We start from the raw sequence: 23,647 nt of genomic DNA on the forward strand, positions 1-23,647 counted from the left end.
AGTAAAACGTCAACAATGTTGATAAGTTGTGTGTAAAAAGTGAGGTTATTTATATAAAATGTTATTTAATTAATTTCTTTTATATTAATTCGTTTCACTCAATTTATATTTATTAATTATGTATTGCTTTTAGATTTAATTTGACAAAATCCAATGTTTATATTGTTATACTAATACAGATTTGAGCATGAAGTGTTGTTAAAAAAGTTGGTGTTCTTCTCTGGTGGAGGTATTATCCTGTAGTTGTGCTTATGACTTGAAGAAAATGATAAATTAGAGTCCATCCAGACTGTATCTATGATTAAAAGAGGCCAACAGTTGCATTTTCGTTGAAAGATACGATTTTGAAAAGTTGTTCCATATTATCCATTTGGTTTCCTTCCTTGTTATTGTTATTATTGTTGTTACTGTAATAATACTATTTTTATGAATTATTTCTGTTAATAAATGTATTAATAAACCGGTTTATTTAAGTCTATTTCAATGTTTTGATTTCTCTAAGGTCAAATACAAAAATAATACAATAAAGGAATTCTGTAAGGAGGTGGAGGCAACCTCCTACTACTATATTTTATTTTGCTTAACATCGCAATCCACAACCGGTCGCCAATATGTTACAGTTGAGGAGAACAGGTTATTGAAAGCACAGGTATTGAACTCTATGACAGTGGTGAAGTAACAAAAAATACCTTTAAAAACTATTCAAACTTAAGTGTTTCACCATGTAAGTGTTTTAAACTAATTTATTGTCGAACTTTAATCACAAAGTAATTATTAAAATTGTTATTTAATTTAGGTTTATTAGATATGGTTTAATTTTATTATTATTTCTAATACAATCAAAAGCTGTTGATCCAGAATTAGAAGAAGAAGTAACGATTGCCATAAACTTCTTAAATTACATGAATCAAATAACATTAGAGAGAAATGTAAAGGTGACAGAAGCAGAGTGGAATTATGTGACGAATATTACTGATGAAACGTTTAAAATTAAGGTAATTAACAGCTCATAAATAAAAGGTAATAAATTGAACCTTATAAATATCCCTCCATTGTTTCATTTAATGTTAAAAAGTCATAAAATTGTTTAACACTCACTTAGTTATAACAATAGGACACTTCAAATTTAAAATAAATTTACTTTTATTTAATAATAGCTGGAAATTGAAAAAGAAGTAGCCAAAGCAGTGAAAGAAGATTGGGAACAAGTATCAAAGTTTCATTGGGAAACTTATAAAAACCCTGTTATGAAAAGGAAATTTAAATTTTATTCCTTAATAGGGTCAGCAGCTTTGCCACCGAAAAAATTCGAGCGATTATCAAGAATAACCAGCGAAATGCAAAAGATTTATTCAACAGCTAAACTATGCGAATATAAAAACCCCGGGAATTGTAGCCTTAATTTAGAACCCGAACTAACAAAGATTTTCGCCGAATCTCGCAACCCGAAAGAATTAAAATATTATTGGTCGAAATGGCGCAAAGCCGTCGGCCCAAAAGTAAAAGTTTATTTCGATGAGTATGTTTCGTTATCAAACGAAGCTTCTAGATTGAATAAATTAAGGGATTACGCTCATTCTTGGTTGTTGCGTTACGAAGCCGACGATTTTCGCGATCAACTCGAACAAATTTGGCAACAGGTTAAGCCGTTATATTTACAATTACACGCTTACGTTCGGTTTAAATTAAGAGAAAAATACGGGGATTTAATTCCTAAAAACGGTTTAATCCCCGCTCATTTATTAGGCAATATGTGGGCGCAATCTTGGGCGAACATCGCCGATTTTTCTTTACCATATCCTGATGCAGAAAAATTTGACGTAACCGAAGAATTAATTAAACAAGGTTACACCCCACTAAAAATGTTTCAATTATCGAACGATTTTTTCGTTTCGCTTAATTTAACCGCTATGCCTGAACCATTTTGGGAACATTCTATTTTGGAGAAACCGGATGACGGAAGGGATTTGGTTTGTCACGCTTCCGCTTGGGATTTTTATCAAAATAACGATGCAAGAATTAAGCAATGTACGGTTGTTAGCGAAAAGGATCTTATTACAGTTCATCATGAAATGGGGCATATTCAATATTATTTGCAGTATGCTAATCAACCTGTTGTGTTTAGAGATGGTGCTAATCCAGGTAAAAATAACCTAATCCACTAATTAAAAGTAGAACTAACATTAATATTTTAATTAGGATTCCACGAAGCTGTTGGTGATGTTATAACATTATCTGTTAAATCACCAAAACATTTATCAGAAATCGGACTTTTAAATTCATCTTCTATTGATGATAAAATGATTTTAAATATTTTATACAACGTAATTATTATTATTTAGTTACTTTTAAATTAAATTAATTTAAAAAATACTTTTTAGACCGGACTAGATAAAATAGCTTTCTTACCATTTGCATACATCATGGATCTTTGGCGTTGGGATATATTCGAAGGAAAAACATCTAAAGATAATCAAAATTGTAAATGGTGGGATTTGCGCGAAGAATACCAAGGAATATCACCTCCGATAACGCGAAGCGAAGAAGATTTCGATCCCGCTGCGAAATACCACGTTTCAGCCGACGTCCCGTACATAAGATATTTCGTAAGTTTTATTATTCAGTTTCAATTCCATCGGGCGTTATGTATAAAAGCCGGGGAATTTAACCCGGATGACCCCGAGGGAAGAAAACTCTACGAATGCGATATTTACAAAAATAAAGATGCTGGAAACCTTTTGGGGAAAATGCTTCAAATGGGGAGCTCCCAACCGTGGCCTGATGCAATGGAAGTTATAACTGGGCAAAGAAGCATGGATGCCAGCGGATTATTGGAGTATTTTAGACCTTTGCTGATGTGGTTGAAAGAGGAAAATGCGAAAAATAATGTTTCGATTGGTTGGGAACCCGCTGAAAGAAGTACATTTTTTTTTGAATTATTTATTTTTATTTCATCTGGTTTTTTTTAGGGTGTAAACCACATCGATTAAATGATGGGAGTGAGGATATGGAGGATGAAGAAGAAGTTATTAAAGATATATCAAGTTAATTATTTTTTGGAAAAGAATAAAGATTCAAACAAATTTAATTTTGTTTCTTTTACATGAATTAACTGTGTGGTGCTGGTGGATTTTAAAGTCCTAGTTCTCTCTAGGTTGAATCTTTCCTGCATTCTATTGCAGCCTTGTTGTAATGCAGGTTTACTAACTACCTTAATTTCTTTCAAAATCCTGATACATCACCTGTACTTGTGTCATGAATGTTTAATCTCTTAATTACATTTATTTATATCTTTAATAACAAATATAAAATTTTATTTTCTTGTAACAACTTCAGGAAGTTGTACTTCATATCTCTCATCTTCATTGACCAGCCAAATTGATCCATTTTTACCATTTTTTAAAATTTCAATCATCGCCTCAGCTACAACATCCGGCCTAAAATTAATTTTTATAATCTTTATTTCAATTAAATAAAAAAATTTACTTTTGCATTTTCCTTTTTTCCATGAATCGATTCATAACGTCGATTTGCTGCGGGAACAAACATTCCTCTTGGGGAATTTGGCACATTGGAGTATCCGTCGGGCCTGCGCACAAAGCGTGAACTCTAACTTTATTTTTTTCGTAATAAGCATCGATTCCCAACGTTCGACTTAACGCAACAATTCCGTGCTTAGTAGCGCAATAAACCGGGGTAAAAGCAACGGGAATTAACCCGGCTAAAGAAGACGTGTTAATAATGATTCCTTCATCGCCCGATTTATATTTTGGGAGATATTTTTGAAACGCCAATAAAGTTCCGGTTGTGGTTCCTTTTAAGTTTATGTCAATCATCTTTTGCGGAGTTAGTTCGTTCCAAATTCCTGCGTTATTTAAAACTATATCTAATTGGCCGAATTTTGAGATGGTTTCTTTGAATGCTGCATCAAAACTTTTTTCGTTGCTTGTATCGGCTTCGATAAAGATTATGTGGGAGTTTTTGAATGATTTTTGAAGGATTTCTGTGGTTTTTTGCCCGGTTTGAACATCGCAATCAATTATTGAGATTCCCTATTAAATCTTTATTGTAATCTTTAATGAAATTAATTTATTATTTTACCTTAATTCCATTTTTTAATAATTGCTCGGCGTATTTAAGACCAATTCCTTTTGCACCACCCGTTATTAACGCGACTTTTCTTAAAAAATCAAACATTTTTAAAGTTGCTTTAAAGAAAGATTAACAAAAACTAATTTAAAGTTAAAAAAATTTATTTAAAAACTTAATTTTATCTCAATTTATCGTTTTGTTAGTGTTAAAGGTTACTGATAATTTTTGATTTATTTTACGCTTTCTGAATAAAATTCAAATCGATTTTGAAAAGGCATTTGATAACATTTTTGATTTTCTGCTATCCACACTGACCCATTTTCTCCTTGGGTCAACATTTTTAAAAGACATCTTGCTGGGAAAATGGCTCTACAAAAAGTATTTTTATTAATCTAATCTAATTAATTAGTTTTGTTACCCTTGTCGAGGTAATTTCCGAATTTCCTCCCACCCATGATCAATTTTAGCAGGACTCGAAAGCTGCGTTTCTGTTAACCCCGGACAAAGAGATAATACTTTGATTTTCGATCGATTATAATAATAAGGACTTCCAAAAGATCTGCTAACTCCAACAACGGCGTGTTTTAAAGCGGAATAAATCGGGCTTGGTGGGAGAGGGTCAATCCCAAAAATGCAAGCGTTATTTATTATGACACCTTCATTTTCGGTTAAACTATCCGGGAGTATTTTATAAAGAGATAAAATCGTTGAATAAACCGTGCTCATCTTTCAAAAAAATTAATCAAAATCAATATGTCGTAATAATAATAATATCGATAAAGGAACCTACATAGTTTATGTTAACCATAATATCCATTTCATTTTCGTCGATAATCGCTGCATTATTAATTACATAATCTAATTTTCCAAAAACTTCAACAGCTTTTTGGAGGCCACCTAAAAATTAAAATAAATTAATAAAGAAGATTGATGTTTCAATTAATTTTTTTAACTCACATTCAACATGATACATGGATTTACAATCTGCATGGACAAACTCAACATTTCCGTTTCCATAGGCTCTTAAATCGTTAACAGCTTTCGGTGCTTTCTCAGCGTCAACATCTAATAAAACAACCCCCTAAAAAATATTAAAAAACTTTTAAGTATTAAATAAAATTATTATATCTTTTTAATTATATACTTTGATGTCTGATTTTAAAAGAACCTTAGCGAATTGATAGCCAATTCCTCCGATTCCGCCTGAAATGCAAGCTATTTTTCCTTTAATGACATTGACAGTCGAAACCATGTCATGATTTTAACAAAAAAAATTTTATTTTTGTTTTAATGTCACTAATAAAAGGTAAAGTAGCTTTGGTTGTTGGTGGTCATCGAGGAATTGGGTACGAATGTTGCGCGAGCTTATTAATGAATGGCATAAAGGGGTTGATGTTGGTTGGAAGAGATGAAAAGAAAGGAAATGAGGCTACCTGCGAATTAGAAACTTACGGGGATGGTGATATACGTTTTATTAAAACTGATATAGCAGTTGCAAGGAATTTTCAAAGTATTCTTATTAAGATTTGTTATTAAAAACCTAATTCTTAATTTTTAGATGTTTTTGAAACAACCATCAAAACATTTAACCAATTAGACATGTTTATACATTGTTCAGAAACGATTAACGAATATCATTGGGAAAATGCGATTAAATTAAATTTAACCAGCGTTTTAAGAGGGAGCATAATGGCTATGAAACATTATTTACCAAAATATAAAAGTGGAAAAGAAGGAATTATTATTAATTTATCATCCGTAGCTGGATTACAACCGATGGCTTCGTTACCGATTTATTCCTCAACGAAACACGGAATTATCGGGCTTGTTAGATCTTTGGGAAGCGATTATCAATACGAACAGTATCAATGTAGGGTGATGGGATTATGTCCTGGATTAATCGAGGAAATTCCTCTTTTTGCTAAAAATCAACCTCAAGGAATTGATTTGGATTTATTGGACGAAGAAATTTGTCATTGGCCAAAACAATCGTAATTTAATAAATTATTTAGTAAAGTTTTAAAAACATTACTTTTTAGAGGGGATAAATGTGGAAAAACCTTAATCAAAATCATAAACACGGGTAAAAATGGTTCAATTTGGATTTGCGAAGGACCATTTTGTTACCAATGGAAATTTCCTAATCGATTTGAGTTATTTGCGACTCATGCTAAAGAAATTGCTATTGGATAAAAAATTAAATTTTAAAAAATTCACACAGCCTGTAATTATTGGAATTAAACCACGGTTTATACATCAAATTAAAGCTTGAAGTCTCCTTTTTAATTTGATATAAAATCAGGTCTTTCGTTTCCGTTTTTCCATCTTCCCTTTTTCGTCATGCAACCTAAAACTACTGGTACTGCTACAAACTTGAGCATAAGTACATAAGAAGAAGATTTTAAATTCCACTTTCTTTGGGCTACTTGAGCACCAATACAACTTGCTTCACAATCCAACTAAACCTGTCCATATCCAAAACAGCTCGTAATGACCATTAGTTTCTCCCTTTCTTGGAACTATTCTGCCATGATGAGCATATATGATAAGCTGATAGCGAATAAGTTAAGTTAATTTTTTTTTCTTTTGTAAGATTCAAAAAAATTTCGAAACAAAATAGGATCAACTTTAACAATTTGGCTTAAGTATGTAATTTAATATTTAGTATTTAATTATAAGTATTTTTACGTTTATGTAAAGTTCACAAAAACAAAATGAATTTTAAAAAGACCTTAGATTTTAATCTTTAAATATAAATTAACTTAATTTTTGTTCTCAAAAAGCATCACGTACATTTATTTTTTTTACTATGGTCATTACCATACATAACCATTTCGAAATAGTCTTAAATGAATAATCATCCATTGTGCTAGAAACTAGAAGCACTTGAAAAACAAATAAAAAAAAATAACAACAGTTGACATTCGGCGAGGTAAAAACAATCGAAACACCACGCCTCCGGTGATTCTCTCACGTGTTTCCACTACATATTAACGCACATTGCCCGGGTTTCCTTTAGTCTTTATCTTGACGTGACACAAAAAAAATGTGCGACCCAAGTAGAGTCAAAAGAACGTTGCTCATTTTAATGTTAATCAGTGTTAACGTTTATGGACAAATTCAAAATTATAATGTTGATCAGAACGAAAGGGGATTTAATATTGTTCCAAATCAAAATGTTAATCCTTTAAATTCGAATTTAAACCCGAATTTCAATCCAAATTTGAATCCTAATTTAAATCCGAATTTAAATCCTAATTTAAATCCGAATTTAAATCGTAATTTGAATCCTAATTTTAATCCAAATTTAAATCCTAATTTAAATCCAAATACTTTAAATATACAAGACAACAATCAATATCCTGGGGATGTTCGTCAACTTTTAGCAGAGTTGGATCTTCAAGCATCGCAACAATGTACGAATAATGTTGGTGCTCAATGGAATTTTGAGACGAATGTGAATCAAGCGACTCAATTGGAAGCTGTAAGTTTTAACACTTTATTTTTCATAAATTAAATTTTTAAAGCAATTCTTGCACTCTTTAAAAGTAAAATTACGTCGAGTGGGAATTAGATCATTTCATGATACTTTAAAAAAAGAATACAATTGTATGATGATGTACCCACAATAAATCCTAAACGATTTCTATTTTTTCTTTTTTTTATTCGCTTTAATTAAAGCTTTCATACAAAGTTAAGTAACGAGAGATAATTTCCCCTCTATTTGAAATGTTATCGTTTGCGTGACCCCAAACGGTTTTACCTGATGAGGTTATCAAAGTGCTGTTATGCATTCTTTAAACTTTTTTTCATATACTTAAAACCATTATCATCAATGACGATTCCTATCCGTTGTTTATGCGTTTACGTAATGAATAAAGGCTTATTGTGAGTTGGGGATACTTAAAAGGTTAATTATCACAATTATTGGAAAAGCGTCGCGCACTCTGGAGAACAAAAGGTGGTTCTCAGGATGACGAAGACAATCGTCGAAGACAATCAAGGGGGACGTTACCCAGCGTGTTCGTCTCCTCGACTAACATTATGGTAATGGTTCAACATTGATGGCCATAAGAGACAATGGTCAGACTATCAGTGTTGCGAAAGTTTTAACATGGGAATGACCGTGACTCCCATAGATTTTTTTACCATTAAAATGAAAAGAAAAATAGAATCCGTATTGCCTATGGGTAATTAATAAATTGAGAAAAATACCACCATCAACATTGTTCAAAGCAATCAAACCGTGGATTAGATGGAAAGTGTGGGAATAATTTAGTTATATAAAAATTTAATGAATATTTGTTATACAGAGTCCTCGAAAATCTCTCTCTGTATTAAGAAAATACGGCGATAATTATACAATGAATGGCTTTTAAAAAACCAGTCATCTAATATCCAGGATGAATGAATCATAACGGAGTTGCGAGAAAAAATAAAAGAAACACCTAATTATGATATCATTTAAAGAATACCAATTAATCAAATTTTTAAAATATTTCTCACGCTAGTTAATAATAATTAAACCAAGCAAATAAATCATACCAATTACACATAGATTTCTAAGAATTTCTCAATTACATAATCTAATTCACTTCTTGAATTAGATTTCAATTCAAGGTAATGAACAATATCTCACGATTCATCATCAATTCGTAAAAGATGGATTGATTTACTTTGAAAATCTAGTTTCTCACGCTTACATTACGTCTTGATGGAAGAATTTGTTTACAATTTAATACGAAAAATGTAAATTTTTCATATTATTTCATGTTATGGTAATAAACTTGAAATAAATAATGTTAAAACATGAAATTGTGGTTACGATAAACGCGAACTATGATTTGAATTTAAATGACTCATTTAATTGAGGTAAAAAGATGTTATATAATAAAGAAATGTAGGTGAAAAATTTTCTAGGAAATTTATTCTACAATTTATGACTCAATCATCCCTAATTCTTAGTTACTCACGTCGATTAGATCAATTAGGTTGGGTTGAATTGTCGTTGTGGAAATTGCATGTGTATAAATTGTCCTTGGAAAACGTGTCACTTGCGCAACTCGTAGAGACACTATTGGTAAATTAATTCGTGCTCACTAACTTGCTGAGGAAAATGAGGAATGCGTGAAGAAAAAATCTTTTGTGTTTAATTTTATAATGATTTTAACTACCGTCTTCTTGACAACTATAAAAACTATAATTACATACTATTGTTTAACTTCTCCTTTTTCTTTTCATCTTTAACTAAATGCCCATCAGGTGTAATTTGATTTTTAATGTTATCTCGAATAATTATTAAAACGTGTGTTTGCACCAAAAGAAAAGGTGTTTCGTCGAACCGGAAGAGATGTGTGTGTGTGTTCCATAGGCTGGACGTAGCGTCTTTATTTTTTATGTAAGAACAATAAAGGCGCGACGTCCAATCTCTGGAACACACACCGGGCGGATTTATTTTTGTTTCTTTTTAATTCATAAATCGCTTTAAAACAATTAGAGAGTCATAACTTTGAAAAACTGAACTTTCTTAAAAAAAATAACGTAGTTAAGATAAAATATAATTTTATTATTTTGTATTAATTTATAATTTTTCTTTTGATCCTCAGTTAAACGCCCAACAACTATACTCCGATTTTCAACATTATCTTTGGAGCGTATTCTCTCAAATTCCGAACTCGAATGTTCCTGATATAATGACTTATCGCCAAATTAGATTTATGTCTGTTGTTGGACCAGCTGCTTTACCCCCGGATCAACTTGATAGAGTAAGAAAGAAAAATTGTAAAATTTCTTCCTAATTATTTAATGTGTTCTTTTTAGTACAACAGATTAATAAATGATATGTTGGCAATTTATAACTCAGCATCAATTTGTGCTCCAAACGAACCTTTCCGTTGTGGGTTACGTCTTCAACCGGATCTAACTGAAATTATGGCACGAGTTAGAAATTGGGATGAATTGCAATATGTTTGGACTGAATGGAGAAGGAATACCGGTCAAAAATATAAAGATACTTACGAGCAATTAGTTCAATTAACAAACCAAGCTGCAAGATTAAATAGTAAGATAATTAAAAATAAAAAAATATTTTACTATACATTCATTTAATTTAGATTTTACAAATGCTGCTGAATATTGGAATTTTCCATTTGAAACTTCTAACTTAGAAGATCAACTTCAAGACGCATGGGAAGAAGTTAAACCATTATACGAACAACTTCACGCTTACGTTCGAAGAAGATTACGTGATTATTACGGTCCCGAAAAAATTAGTAGACAAGCACCACTTCCTGCTCATATTTTGGGAAATATGTGGGGTCAATCTTGGACTAACATCTTTGATATAAGTCAACCTTATCCAGGAAGGACATTTTTGGATGTTAGCCCAGAAATGGAACGACAAGTACGATTCTATTAATTAATTTTATCAATTAAACAATTTTTATTATTTAGGGTTATAACCCCGCGGAGATGTTTCGATTAGCTGAAGATTTCTTCGTTTCAATGAACATGACACCACTCCCATTAAATTTTTGGTCAGACTCCGTTCTTGAAGAACCTCTAGATCGAACAGTTTTATGTCAACCTTCAGCTTGGGATTTTTGCAATCGACAAGATTTTCGAATTAAAATGTGTACAAAAATTACTATGAAAGATTTAATAATGGCTCATCATGAAATGGCTCATATTTATTACTTTATTAATTATAAAGATCAACCGAAAGTTTACAGAGATGGAGCAAATCCAGGTAAGAAGTTGATTAATCCCACTACAGCACGATTTTACGCAACAACGGTGTAGTTTCTAGCTTTTACTTTCAATCCAGCACCTAATTAATTCCCGACATCCCACCAGGTGAAAATAAATAGATGATCGTTACTCGGTTATCGCTTTCTACGTTATGCACCGTCAATCGATATATGTTTTGCAAAAAAAGTCAATGCACTCGCCAGATGGCGTCCGGGTAAATGATCTACGATGTCTAGAGAAAGCGAATTACGGTTTCAGGGTTCCACGAGGCCATCGGCGAAGCCATCGGGTTATCCGTTGGGACACCGAGACATTTACAACAAATCGGATTAGTTCAAACTTCCGTTGATGATTCCGCCGTTGATATCAACTTTTTATATTCAATGGCGTTGGATAAAGTCGTTTTCTTACCATTTTCGTATGCTTTGGATAAATGGAGATACGATATTTTTAGAGGAAACGTTTTAAAGGATCAATACAATTGTCATTGGTGGATGTTAAGGGAGGAATTTACTGGGATTAAACCTCCAGTTTTAAGATCTGAGAACGATTTTGATGCTGGATCTAAATATCACGTCCCGGCAAATATACCATATATAAGGTAAGCAAACATATTTTGATTTAAAATTATGGTTTAAGTAGAGTTGGGTTAGACTTGATTAATTTTATTAAAATGAAAGATGTTTTTTAGATTTTTTAGAAGTATGTATGGTATTGAACTCGGTACACTTTTTAAAATTCAAGTTAAGAGATTATTTAGATACACCTAGTTGAATTTTGAAATTTGCCAGATATGTTTCTATAATGATCTCGAAATTAATCTGAGATTTGACTCACCAATTAATAAGGTGCTGAGATCATTCTACATAATGTTTGCCAACGAACTTAGTATTGGATTTGCTTCTTTCGACTTTTCTTCCAATAAAAGTAAAATGTATTCTTTAAACAGTATTTATTTAAACTAAATAACTAAAAAAAAAAACAAAAAGGAATATTTAACTTTAATAATATCCACCATGATCTTCTTCTCCTCCGCCATGATGAGACTCGATTTCGTGATGTTCTTCGTGAACTGGCACGGCTACAGGTACTTTGACTGGATAAGGTACTTTTTTGATGACTTCAATGGGTACTTTTTTGATGACTGTGTAAGGTACTGGGTTATCGTAAGGAATTTTGACTGCGTAAGGTACTTCTTTATCGATTGGAATTGGAACTTTCTTTTCAACTGGGAATGGAGCTGGAACTGGGACTTTTACTGGGTAAGGGATGGGTTTTTCAACTGGGTATGGGATGGGTCTATCAACATGGACTTTTACTGGATATGGGACGGGTTTTTCTACGGGATAAGATATTTTTTTCTCAACATGTACTGGGTAAGGTTTAGGGACGTGAACGTGATATGGCCTGTCAACTAAAACTTTAACTGGATAATGAACAAGTTTTTCGACTGGATATGGTTTTGGGATGTGTACGGGTACTTTATATGGAACGGGGATTTTCTTTTCTACTGGGTAAGGGTGAGGAACTGGTACTTTGTATGGAACTGGAATCTTTTTCTCAACCGGAATTGGTTGGGGGACAATTACTTTAACTGGATATGGTTTATCGACGTGAACTTTGACTGGGTAATGCTCAATTTTTTCTACTGGGTAAGGTTTGTGAATTGGAACAGGTACTTTTACCGGAACTTTAACCGGGTAGGGTACTTTTTTCTCAACCGGATATGGTTGTGGAACAGGTACCTTGATAGGAACATGAACCACTTTTTCAACTGGAACTGGAACATTTTTTTCCACTGGATACGGCACCTTCTTATACACTGTTACTGTTTTAACGTGTTCGTGATGACCGTGATCCTCTCCACCGAAATCATGTTCATCTCCACCTCCTCCAAAATCACCACCTCCAAAATGATCTTCACCACCACCACCAATATCACCTCCCCCAAAATCGTGACCAAAATCACCTAAATCCAACCCACGCTTTTCTTTCTTTTGTTCTTCAACCGGTTTTGGTTCTTGTTGATTATTTTCAGCAGAAACCACGGCAATTGCCAAAAGAAGAATCGTAAGGTTTTTCTGGAACAAAGAACATTTGGAGTTAATGAAGAAATTTTTAATTGTATCTTTGGTAACCTACCAGCAACTTCGTCATCGTATGTGGAGAACAACTCAACTGGATGCTCCGATGCGGGTATAACGGCTTTTTATAGAAAGTGTAAGCTAACGCTTTCGCCTCCCTGCAACTTACCAAGCGTGTGCTACCGTTTGTTTCTGTACCAGTGAGCTTGTTAAGCTGTTACAATTACGCAATTTTTGGTTATTACTTTTGATTTCGACTATTTACTTCCTATCTGTTGTACAATTATTTGTGATTTCTGGGTAATTTTTTGTAATCGATCATTATTGATTCAAGATAAGCAGGAAGAAAATTGAAGAGACATAAAAGACATGTGTTGTGTTAATGCATTTCCTTTAGAAATTTATTTTTATTAAATTAATTTTGTTTAATCAAACATTAATTAATTTAGAAAGTTTTTGATTTTCGATTGGTTTTTTGCATGTTACAAAAAGACTTTGATGTATTTGTTATGCACTAATTGAAGTTGGAATCAAGTTGGGATCTTTTATATTGATCAAAAACAAGGTTAATTTCAGTTTGGTAGGGAGCAAAACAAGTTTGCTTCAAAAAGAAGATTTTTGTCCCGTTTTGTCCCAAACGGGCGAATAAACTCGTATTTCTTCCTGGAAAAATTGTACAAGATGTTCTTCATTTATTTCTTCTCAATACTTCCCGCGACAGATGTAAGATGTAGACGAGATTACCGTTGGATTACGTAACTTAATCGTCGATTACGGTAGGAGCAGGAAACTATAATACCAATTCCGGTTACGCTTGAGTATGTCAGAGCTCGTGCTTCGACTTCTTTCTCTTCGTGTGCGGGTTTACTTCCGAATGGAATTACGCGTTTACGAATCGTAAAACTGCGTACGGGTTATTATTTAAATTAATGCCGATTCGTCGACGAGAAAGGAAAGTCGTCGTTTTATTTTTTTTTGCGGAAATATCCGGTTGTTAATCGGACGTGCTGAGTTTATTAAAACTGAAATACTTTTGATTCGTGTGGTTTCATGAAAGAAAAGAAAGTAAACTTGAGATAACTTTGCGGTTAGATGTTATATAATTTTGATTTCAATTTGATACGGTTTTTGTAGGTCAATGAGATTTTAATTAATACTTTCAAAATCAAGGTTAATTTCATGCACTATATTATTAAAATTGAATTAAAAATAATTTACTTTTTTAAACCAACACATTCAGCGCCATCTCTTCGTTTCAGTCCAAATGTTCACGCAGACAACTTTTATTTTATCAACCTTCATTTTTTCTTTTAGTATACTTTCTTAAAGATAGATGGCTTTTAAATTTCATCATTAAATAATTATATAATTCTTATTAATTCTCATCTTTTTAGAACATCTTAAACCCGACTTAAGAAATTATTTAATTCTATTATATTCTTAGAGTCATTGTTCTTCAAAAAAGAAATAAAGACGTTTCAGTAAATTGGTTTAATACAATCGCGAAAGTCAACGAATTATCCAATTAATACAATGTAAAATAATAAAGTAACATTAAAAGTTTTTTGTTCTTAATAAAACGCGACGTAACGGTTGTGAACTGAAACTGTGTCAGATTATTGCGCAAACGCTACCTGAAATGGTACTACTGAAATCGCCGGATGTTTTTAAACCCCGTTACGCCATTTCACGACATTTTACAAAATACACCGTGTCCTTGAATTGTATTTCTTTCTCGTAAATTAGATGCTAATACGTGATCGCAATCTCTATGGAATCTAGACCGATTCTTTCCTGCGTTTTTTTTATTAAGATCTTTTCGAATCGCCTAAAGCTAGGTTTTGGCTGAAAACGATTTTCCTTTCTAAACGGATTCTCATTGATGTCTAATTAATCATATTGCAAAAGTCTTACCAGGAACAATTTTTAAGTTATTGCAGTTTCTGGAAGAAATATTGGTAGAAAAGTACGAATATCTTACAACCATAATAAATAAAGATGGAAAGATAGATCGGGAAATTCGTAACAGAACAAGGGAAGTGCAGTCTACTACCAAGTAAACAACATCCGCGCAGGCAAGAAGGAACTGAACACTCAAGCAAAAATACTTAATATACTTAATTATGGATCAGAAAATTGGACGATGTTGGACAATCGATATAGCCATCTGGTTTGAATAAAAGATCTAAGAAAATGTTTAAGAGAAAGTGTGGTAAACCAAGAACCTAATGGGAGATAGAGATTGAGAAGATGGTTGAAAGAACAGGGAAGAGACTCGCCGGGCTATGGCCAGAGATAGGATGATGTAGAAAAGATGGATCCAAGACCAAACACCATAAGGTATAAATGGGGGCAAGAGATAGAAGAAGGTTCTGGAAGAGGTTTGCAGAAAAAAAAGTTAACAAAACCTAAAACTATCAAAACTGACAGTTATCAAGTCTTTTGAATAACTAAACATTGAACAAAGAATGGGATTTAAATCTAGAATCACGTAGTGTATCACATTTTGATCAGCTGTGCAACGCGAAACGTCAAATTCTGCATACAAATATAAAATAACATTTCAGAGAATATAGATAGGTTCAGTCATTTTTTAGCCTAAAAGATTGAGTTTTCTTGCTGGTCAAGATTGGCTAGAATTACTTGAAGATGTGGGCTCTTATTTTTGCTGTGATTCACCTGCTTCGTGTGTTATGAGCAACTTTTGACTAAGTTACTACTAAGTAATAACCAGCCACATGTACTTCTCTGCAATGTATAGATTTTGTATAGCCAAAGTCTTAATTAGGAACAAATTTTATATTCCGGTCCTGCCTGATCTTATTTTAACCACACTGCGTAAAGACCCGTTCTTTTTTATTTGCTACCATTTGAAATCGTTCTCTAATCTTTATAACTCCTTTTATTAAAACGGAGCGAATTTAGCTCATATTAAAAGGAGTTTATTGCCCAAAAAACTATATTTATTTCAATTTTGAAAACTTTATTCATTCCATTAACATTTAAAACGCGCTTTCACCACCGCGTATAAGTCAGTGGGTTAAGTCGTAGTAATGTTCATTAAAAATCGTCAATTGTTCATTACATCCGCGTAGAATTGCGTTGTAATGACGTGAAATTAACCAATTCTTGGTATTTTTCTTTTCGATCGCTTTATTATCGTCGCGATTAGTTTTCAACAAAATTAGAATGGATTTAATTGGTACTTTTATTTTAAATGCATGTGGAGTGAATTTTTTACGTGAAACGTAGTAATTAATAACGTAATGTTTAGATGGCGTGTAAAAGCACGTAAATACACGGTTTCTTCCTCGAGCCGGGTTTCCATTTTTAGATTTAGAAATCCGCAACGAGTTTTCTATTTTTTATAAGCGCGAAGTGAAAACGTAACGGGTAGGGTATTTTTAATAAAACATCAATGATTATTTGGTATTTAATTATTATTTAATTTATTGATTTATTTTTATTTATTTATATTATAAATAATTAACGTACAACTTTGCGTATTTTGATTTATACAAAATTGCGATCACAAATGGATGAACCGGAGTCAATACCCATGATGATAATGATTGTCTTCGTGTACTGGTACCGGGACGGGGACCTTTACGGGGTAGGGTACGTGTTTGTATACTGGGACATGTACTGGCTTTTCAACAGTGACCGGTACTGGGTTCTCAACGAGTACTTTGTATGGTACTGGGACTGGTTTTTCAACGGGGACTGCGATTTGTTTGTATACGGGGTACGGTTGAGGTACTGGAACTTTAACTGGCACTGGAACCGGTTTTTCTACTGGTACAGCAATTGGTCTATCAACATGTACTTTAACTGGGTATGGTACTGTCTTTTCAACAGGTACATGAATCTTCTTTTCTACTGGGACTGGATATGGGTGGGGAACATGCACCGGGTATGGGCGATCATATGGTACTTTAACCTCAACCGGGATGTGCTTGATAACTGGATATGGTTTCGGGATATGGACAGGTACTTGAACGGGAACATGAACTGCTTTTTCAACGGGGTATGGGGCGGGTACTGGCACTTTAACTGGGACTGGAATATTTTTAATAACCGGGTAAGGTTGTGGGACGTAAACTTTAACCGGGTAAGGCCTATCTACTGGTACTTTAACCGGGTAATGCACAATTTTTTCAACTGGATAAGGCTGAGCTACTGGAACAGGTACTTTAACTGGAACACTGTATGGAACGTGGATTTTCTTTTCAACCGGGTAAGGTTGGGGGACGAAAACTTTAACCGGAACCGGAATATTTTTATGCACCGGAACTGGTATCGTCTTTTCAACGGGATAAGGAATAGGTACTCCTTTAACGACTGTTATCGTTTTTTGGGAATGTACGCTATGTCCTAAATCGATTGGTCCCAAATGTCCAGCACCTACTTCGTATCCATGATCGATACCTCCACCGTATCCATAACCTATATCCAAAAGCCCACGTTTCTTCTGCTTATTGTCTAGCTTCTCTTCTGCGAGCGCCGTAACGGCAAGCAGGACTAAGAAAGACGTTTGCAGCTGAAAAAGAGAATAATTAAAAAAGAATCCGTATCCACATTGTTTCGATCTTCGTTAAATTCACCACACACTCACCGTGACTCTTCTCATTCTTCTCAGGGTTGCAACGTTGTACTGTAGCGAAACTTGGCCACCACCTCTTATATATAGTTCCGGAGCAGCTTTCGCTTACAGCGTATAGTATACGGTAAAAGGAGCCATCTTCTCCCACCAGATTTTCTGCAATTTTGCTTGGTGTACTCTACGGTCGGTTTGGTTTAAGGAACGTAGTAGTTGAAGAAAATCATTGCATAAGAGGGTTGCGTTAAAAAAAATACATATTTCAATCATGTTATACAAAGAATCTAAAAACGATTAAATTTTCTTCATTTGTATTGTAAAAGAAGTAAATGTCAAGATTATTTTGTAACGAAAAACTCCTACACATACATTTTTTTTAATCCTAAAAATATCGATATTGACGAAACTTATGTAAATTAATGTAAATCGATTTTGAATTATTTCGTAATTTTCTTATTTTATAATTGCTTTCATTAATTCCTAATTGTTTCAATTCGTGATTTTAACAACTTGAAAGTGATTAAAATATAATTGGTGCCTCATCCAATTACCATAATCCGAGAACAGCAATATCCGGAACAAAATTCTTTTGCACGGTGAATTGGTACGATCTGATTACTTTAGACTTTAGAGCGACTAACGGCTTCTATTTTCATGCTAATTGAGTCATATGTTTACAGTAAAAAACAATGATATAAATGGTTGTGTGACGTTAATTAATTAAAGAACCCCTACTTAGTTTTTCTTGAACACTGCGACCATAAAAAATAATTAAATCCCATTTAAAACCTAACAAGGGAAAGGCAACTTTTTACGAACAACGAAATTGTGTAGAAATATTTTTTTTTTCTAATTAATTAACTTTGCGAAATAATTCAAGTAGAATAAGTTATACGAACGAAATCAACTCAACTTAATTATTAAATACATACAATTTTATTCATAATTTTATGGTTTTAATGGTATAAATTGTTCGTTTTGAGCTTATTCTTTCAGAACACTTCTTAAACAATTCTTTTTGTTCTCAATTAATATTTATGATTCTTACCAGGTGTGTCAATATAAATTTATTCATAGATGCTACAAGCTGTCAAAATAGATAGGCTTAACATTCGCAACTCACAAATTTTCTGCTTGGAAATTACGATTTGCGGCCAGCATTGATTGTTTGTTAACATTTGAAGAAAATTGCTGCAGAATCGCATCGAATACTTGTCAAAGACATGTTCTATGTATACGCCATCAATGGGTATGATGTTGCGCAAATGAGAGCAAATTCTACAAAACTTGCTGAAATCTTCATCTTTAAGATTGTCCCACAAGGGTTAATATTACGAAAATATGGTGGCCAACAGAGAATATGGTGGACTTGTAGGAGAAAGTAAACCAATGATGAATTAATGACCAAGTTAAGGAGAGGAAATGGCGTTAGATTGGCCACACGCTAAGAAAGCCTCATGGAGCAGTTGGCTCAAGAAAGACGTGGACGAGACTGTTGAGGTAGAAGCAATGGAAACCGGGAAAACGTGGAGCGAAGTGAAACGCTTTGCTACCAGCTTGAGCGACAGGTAATAAGTCAAGTTCCTTGGGTTGCTTGATCTTTGGGACATTATTCTCTCAATTCATAATCCATCTTATACTCATGAAAGTGATGGTTTTAGTAAAGAACAAAATTTTGCATCCAAAAATAGCACATTCAATTAATTTTGATTTCAAAACGTAAAATCCAAAAAGATTATTCGAATAAAATTCCTTTTATAGCTTGTTTTAAATTGAATCCACTTTATTCTAACGATCCCTTTAAGAACAACTTATACCATTTTAAGAAAGAAATATTTATGTAACCTTCTTATCGATCTCAATCTTCCAACTTACAGGAAATACTCGAAAGAATTTTTATGATAGACAATGCGATCGTAGAGACACCTGTATGCAACAACTTTCACTCTTAAACACAAAGCCACACACGCAACGTCTATTGGAAATAATATCAAAAACCCGAAAGGATATTTCCACAGAGTAATTTTCTTGTTGCCGTGGATTTTTCTTGTCAATTTCTCCCCACCCTCGCGTTTCGCCACTATTATTACGTAGTACAATTAAGATTGCATCAGTTGTTACAGCAACAAAAAAAAAGAAAAACAACTTTGTTGGTGTTAATAATTTGCAAGAAAAAAAATGTCCTTGATCTCTTTATAGTGGTAATGGCCTTTACAATGAACCGTTATAGTAATTGAATCACACTAATTATTAAAAAAAAACATTTATTTTTTTTAAAGAAAAATAGTATAAATTACAGACAAATTAATATCATACAAGAAAAGAAAGAAAATTTAAAAGAACACGTTTTGTTAAGTTTACTTATTTTCTACCAGTCGTGGTGATGATCGTATCCATGATGATGGTAACCTTCGTGCACTGGTACTGGTACTTTAACTGGAACAGGTACTGGTTTTTCAACTGTTACAGGAACATGTTTTTCAACGGTAACTGGATATGGCCTATCAACTAAAACTTTGTATGGTACTGGATATGGTTTTTCTACTGGTACATGGATTTCTTTATAAACTGGATAGGGTTGGGGTACTGGTATTTTAACTTCTACTGGATATGGTTTTTCAACTGGGACGGGATAAGGTCTATCAACCGGAACTTTAACTGGGTAAGGTACTGGTTTTTCAACTGGTACAGGGATGTGTTTTTCAACATGTACTGGATAAGGTTGTGGGACATGAACTGGGTACGGTCTATCAACTGGTACTTTCACCTCAACTGGAACTTGTTTGATAACCGGATAAGGTTGTGGTACATGAACTGGAACATGTACAGGTACCGGAACTCTCTTTTCAACCGGATAAGGTTGTGGAACAGGTACTTTAACCGGATATGGAATGTGTTTCTCAACTGGGTATGGTTGGGGAACTAAAACTTTAACCGGATATGGTCTATCAACTGGAACGTGCACTGGTACAGGTACTTTCTTTTCAACCGGGTAAGGTTGTGGTACTGGAACAGGCACTTTTACCGGGACTTTAACCGGATATGGAATATGTTTTTCTACGGGGTAAGGTTGAGGTACCAAAACTTTAACAGGATACGGAACGTGTTTCTCAACTGGTACAGCAACATGTTTTTCAACTGGATATGGCACTGGAACTCCTTTAAGTAAAGTTATCGTCTTTTGTACGTGGGTGTTATGTCCCAAATCAACGTGGCCATAACCAAGTCCTCCCCCTAAGAAATCACCTCCAAACCCAGAATGACCACCAATTAAATTATGACCTCCAATTAAATTGTATCCTCCAAGTAAACCATGACCACCAATGATGGAATGTCCACCATCTAAATAACCTCCTTGTCCAACTGAATATCCATTATCAAAATCACCTCCATATCCATAACCTAACGAAAGTAATCCTCTTTTGGTTTGTTTTTTATCAGATGATTCAGCTTCCTTTTTCTTCTCCTCTTCTGCCTGGGTTAATACCGATGCAGATAGGACTAAGAAGGTCACTAACTGAAACATTAAAATCACGTTGAATTAAAAATAATTAAACACTTTATCACTTAGATTTTGTACCAATTTTTTCTTCATCATCTTGTCGTCGTTCTTGACGTTGGGTTACTATTGATATTCACCGGCGTCGGAGGAGTTTATATAGGTGGATGTTGCTTTCGCTATACGTCCGACTCCACCTGAAGAGTTAATCCCCACTTCTTTACCTGTCCTTTACGTAACCGGTGTTTGAGTCCTTAAACTTGTCTCTTTAATAAAATTTTTTTCTCTTTATTTTCAGATACTTCGTGAGCACTCTTCTTCAATTCCAAATTTATAGAAGCCTTTGTATCGCCGCTGGACAATACGTGCCGGAAGATCCAACAAAACCTTTACATAAATGTGACATTTACCGAAGTAGAGAAGCAGGGCGAATTTTAAGGTGATAAAATAACGTTTTATTAGATGAAATAGAAAGCGATCATTAATGAATAGTGAGAATTTCCATTATGAGGAGAGTGTTGCGCAATGAAAACGGGTTCTGGACGCGCGTACTTCTCTCGCTGAAATTTAGATTCTGCTCTGGTTTCGAACGGAAGTATTCTTTTCTTGCTGAATAATTTATGTCGCGTCTATGAAATTGGGTGCTTTCACTGCGTCGCTTAAACTCGGATTTTTTATCTAAATACAAACCGAATCCGACTTTACGATATTCAATTCAATTCAAAGCGATCAAAGTACACCGCAAATTGTGTCAGTACGTAATTTATTTCGATTTATTTATTTTTTTGCGAACTTTGATAAATTGCCACGTTTACCTAGTTAATTAGTACATTAATAAATTTACTTATTGAACGAGTTAAAAATTGTAAAATCGGTAGTTTCTTTAATTTAACATGGTTCAGTGGGTAAATCGTACACACATAATTTGTATTTAAAATTACGTAACCAAAGAAAGTTGATATAGATCCCTGATATATATAGAATGTTTTAAAAGTGGAGTATCAAACTTATTCTTAAACGATAATAAAGAACTTTCTCTCATTTTTATAACAAATTGAGAGATGATGCTACATGGTTGCGAGATCAGCATTGAAGAATGAACAAAACGACATTGAGTAACATTAAAATAAATTATGCCGATGTCTGAAATAATCAAAAACGAAATTAAGTGCTTTCCAGGACTATTTTGAGGAATGTTAGACTGTATATTCTTCTTCTGACAAAGTTCCAAGATGTGTTTGATCTACCTCTCCACCTTCTATGTTGAGGGATATTTCCAAGAACTCTTTTTTGGCCATCGATTTTTGATCATGCTCATCATATGGGTATACTATATGCCAATAATTAATTTTCGAAGATCTAACATTCAATGCATTTCTATGAAAATATCAAAAAAAAAGTGTAATTGTTGAAATGAATTTTTAAACAGCCTATATAATTGAGACATAAAAGAGAAATTGAAATTGCATAGATATCAAATTATAGACGAAAAAAAATGTAGCCTTGAGCCCGACTTTGGTCGATGGTGTTGAGTGACTGAAAAAATGCGGGTAACATGAACGTATCGGAGGTGAAAGGTAAATCAAGGTCTTGGCTCTGCTCCAGTTGCACCACTGGGCCACAACTTCCAAAGCACCGAGTCATGCAAACAAAAGCTTTCACGACTTACGTCTCCGTAAACCAACGGTTTGTTGTGCAATAATTCAATTCCAGGCTAAATTTTATCAATCAAAAATTTACGATTAATTTCTTGTAAGTTTATTTTTTTTCGATTATTATTATGAATTTTTTTCGTCATAATCCGAGTTAAAATTGCACAACGTAGTGTGTATAGGTCAGATGGAAAGTTAAAAAGTTAAACGAAATATCCTGCGTTACGCCAACGGAAGCTCAAGACAAGGTCGGTGTCACTACGTAATTAGATATGTTGGGAAATTTGTTTTTGCAAAATTTTGATTATCTTAAGAATTAATTTGTATATAAAGTAATTATTTTTTTTTAATTCACTTAGTTTATTGATGGAAAGAGGATCTTCTCAACCATGGACAGACACTTTACTTCTTGCAACCGGAGAGAGTCGAATCACCGGAACTGCTATGAGAGAATATTTTAGACCGTTAGAAGATTGGTTAACAAACGAAAACTTAAGAACTCAAGAATTTGTTGGTTGGGTTTACGACGGAGATTATTGCAAACAAAGTATTGAAACGGCCGGGTTACAAGTGTTTGGAGGGTTTTATAATAACGCTCAAAGTTTGAAGTTTTCTAATATTATTGTATGTTTTGTGTTCATTATTTGCTATTATATTTTAACGTGATAATTTCATTTACTTTTTTTAATTAATTAGATGTTTATAAGATTTTATTTCTTTTATATTTTGTATTATATCTTTATAAATATTGGTAGTGAAATATAATTATTTTCTTTATTACACTCAATTACACAGTTATTTTTATTTAAATCAATACAATACAAGGTAGAACCGATACAATCTCCTGCGATTGTTTATAACCAGAACTTATGTAAACCAAGTTATGTCATAATATACGAATTTTGTGAAAGTCTATAGAGTTTTACGTGAAACAGCTACAATTTGTTAACTGGTTTTATTATGGTTTATG

At 33.3% G+C, this 23,647-nt stretch overlaps 6 protein-coding genes across 6 annotated transcripts; 3 read left to right on the forward strand and 3 right to left on the reverse strand.

Annotated features, from left to right (window-relative positions):
• The first annotated feature begins 82 nt into the window (after positions 1–82).
• On the forward strand, positions 83–3,083 carry LOC111428456 (angiotensin-converting enzyme-like). The gene is made up of 6 exons (XM_023063971.2): positions 83–724; positions 797–995; positions 1,158–2,142; positions 2,200–2,324; positions 2,382–2,919; positions 2,970–3,083. Coding segments are annotated over exons 1-6 (1,929 nt in total). The 5' UTR covers positions 83–722; the 3' UTR covers positions 3,050–3,083.
• Positions 3,084–3,157: 74 nt separating this feature from the next.
• LOC111428231 (15-hydroxyprostaglandin dehydrogenase [NAD(+)]-like) lies at positions 3,158–4,203 on the reverse strand. Its single transcript, XM_023063671.2, has 3 exons — positions 4,102–4,203; positions 3,487–4,052; positions 3,158–3,437 (listed from the first exon to the last, which is right to left on the reverse strand). The coding sequence occupies exons 1-3, from the start codon at positions 4,195–4,197 to the stop codon at positions 3,314–3,316; spliced, it is 786 nt and encodes a 261-aa protein (XP_022919439.1). The 5' UTR covers positions 4,198–4,203; the 3' UTR covers positions 3,158–3,313.
• A 32-nt stretch (positions 4,204–4,235) lies between these two features.
• On the reverse strand, positions 4,236–5,359 carry LOC111428232 (alcohol dehydrogenase 2-like). Its single transcript, XM_023063672.2, has 5 exons — positions 5,237–5,359; positions 5,050–5,173; positions 4,883–4,989; positions 4,511–4,818; positions 4,236–4,461 (listed from the first exon to the last, which is right to left on the reverse strand). The coding sequence occupies exons 1-5, from the start codon at positions 5,342–5,344 to the stop codon at positions 4,323–4,325; spliced, it is 786 nt and encodes a 261-aa protein (XP_022919440.2). The 5' UTR covers positions 5,345–5,359; the 3' UTR covers positions 4,236–4,322.
• LOC111428459 (15-hydroxyprostaglandin dehydrogenase [NAD(+)]-like) lies at positions 5,322–6,376 on the forward strand. The gene is made up of 3 exons (XM_023063975.2): positions 5,322–5,602; positions 5,651–6,083; positions 6,132–6,376. Exons 1-3 carry the CDS (start codon positions 5,383–5,385, stop codon positions 6,283–6,285), a joined length of 807 nt encoding a protein of 268 aa, XP_022919743.2. The 5' UTR covers positions 5,322–5,382; the 3' UTR covers positions 6,286–6,376.
• A 713-nt stretch (positions 6,377–7,089) lies between these two features.
• Positions 7,090–23,464, forward strand: LOC111428233 (angiotensin-converting enzyme Ance-3). The gene is made up of 8 exons (XM_023063673.2): positions 7,090–7,576; positions 9,699–9,857; positions 9,913–10,153; positions 10,206–10,495; positions 10,546–10,840; positions 11,101–11,443; positions 21,324–21,464; positions 23,037–23,464. The coding sequence occupies exons 1-8, from the start codon at positions 7,139–7,141 to the stop codon at positions 23,341–23,343; spliced, it is 2,214 nt and encodes a 737-aa protein (XP_022919441.2). The 5' UTR covers positions 7,090–7,138; the 3' UTR covers positions 23,344–23,464.
• LOC111428457 (titin-like) lies at positions 11,829–21,199 on the reverse strand. The gene is made up of 5 exons (XM_023063972.2): positions 21,107–21,199; positions 20,348–21,043; positions 16,480–16,866; positions 12,985–13,143; positions 11,829–12,923 (listed from the first exon to the last, which is right to left on the reverse strand). Exons 1-5 carry the CDS (start codon positions 21,122–21,124, stop codon positions 11,844–11,846), a joined length of 2,340 nt encoding a protein of 779 aa, XP_022919740.2. The 5' UTR covers positions 21,125–21,199; the 3' UTR covers positions 11,829–11,843.
• Positions 23,465–23,647: the final 183 nt, after the last annotated feature.

The sequence above is a fragment of the Onthophagus taurus genome, chromosome 10, assembly GCF_036711975.1.
Source record: "Onthophagus taurus isolate NC chromosome 10, IU_Otau_3.0, whole genome shotgun sequence".
NCBI lineage: Eukaryota > Metazoa > Arthropoda > Insecta > Coleoptera > Scarabaeidae > Onthophagus > Onthophagus taurus.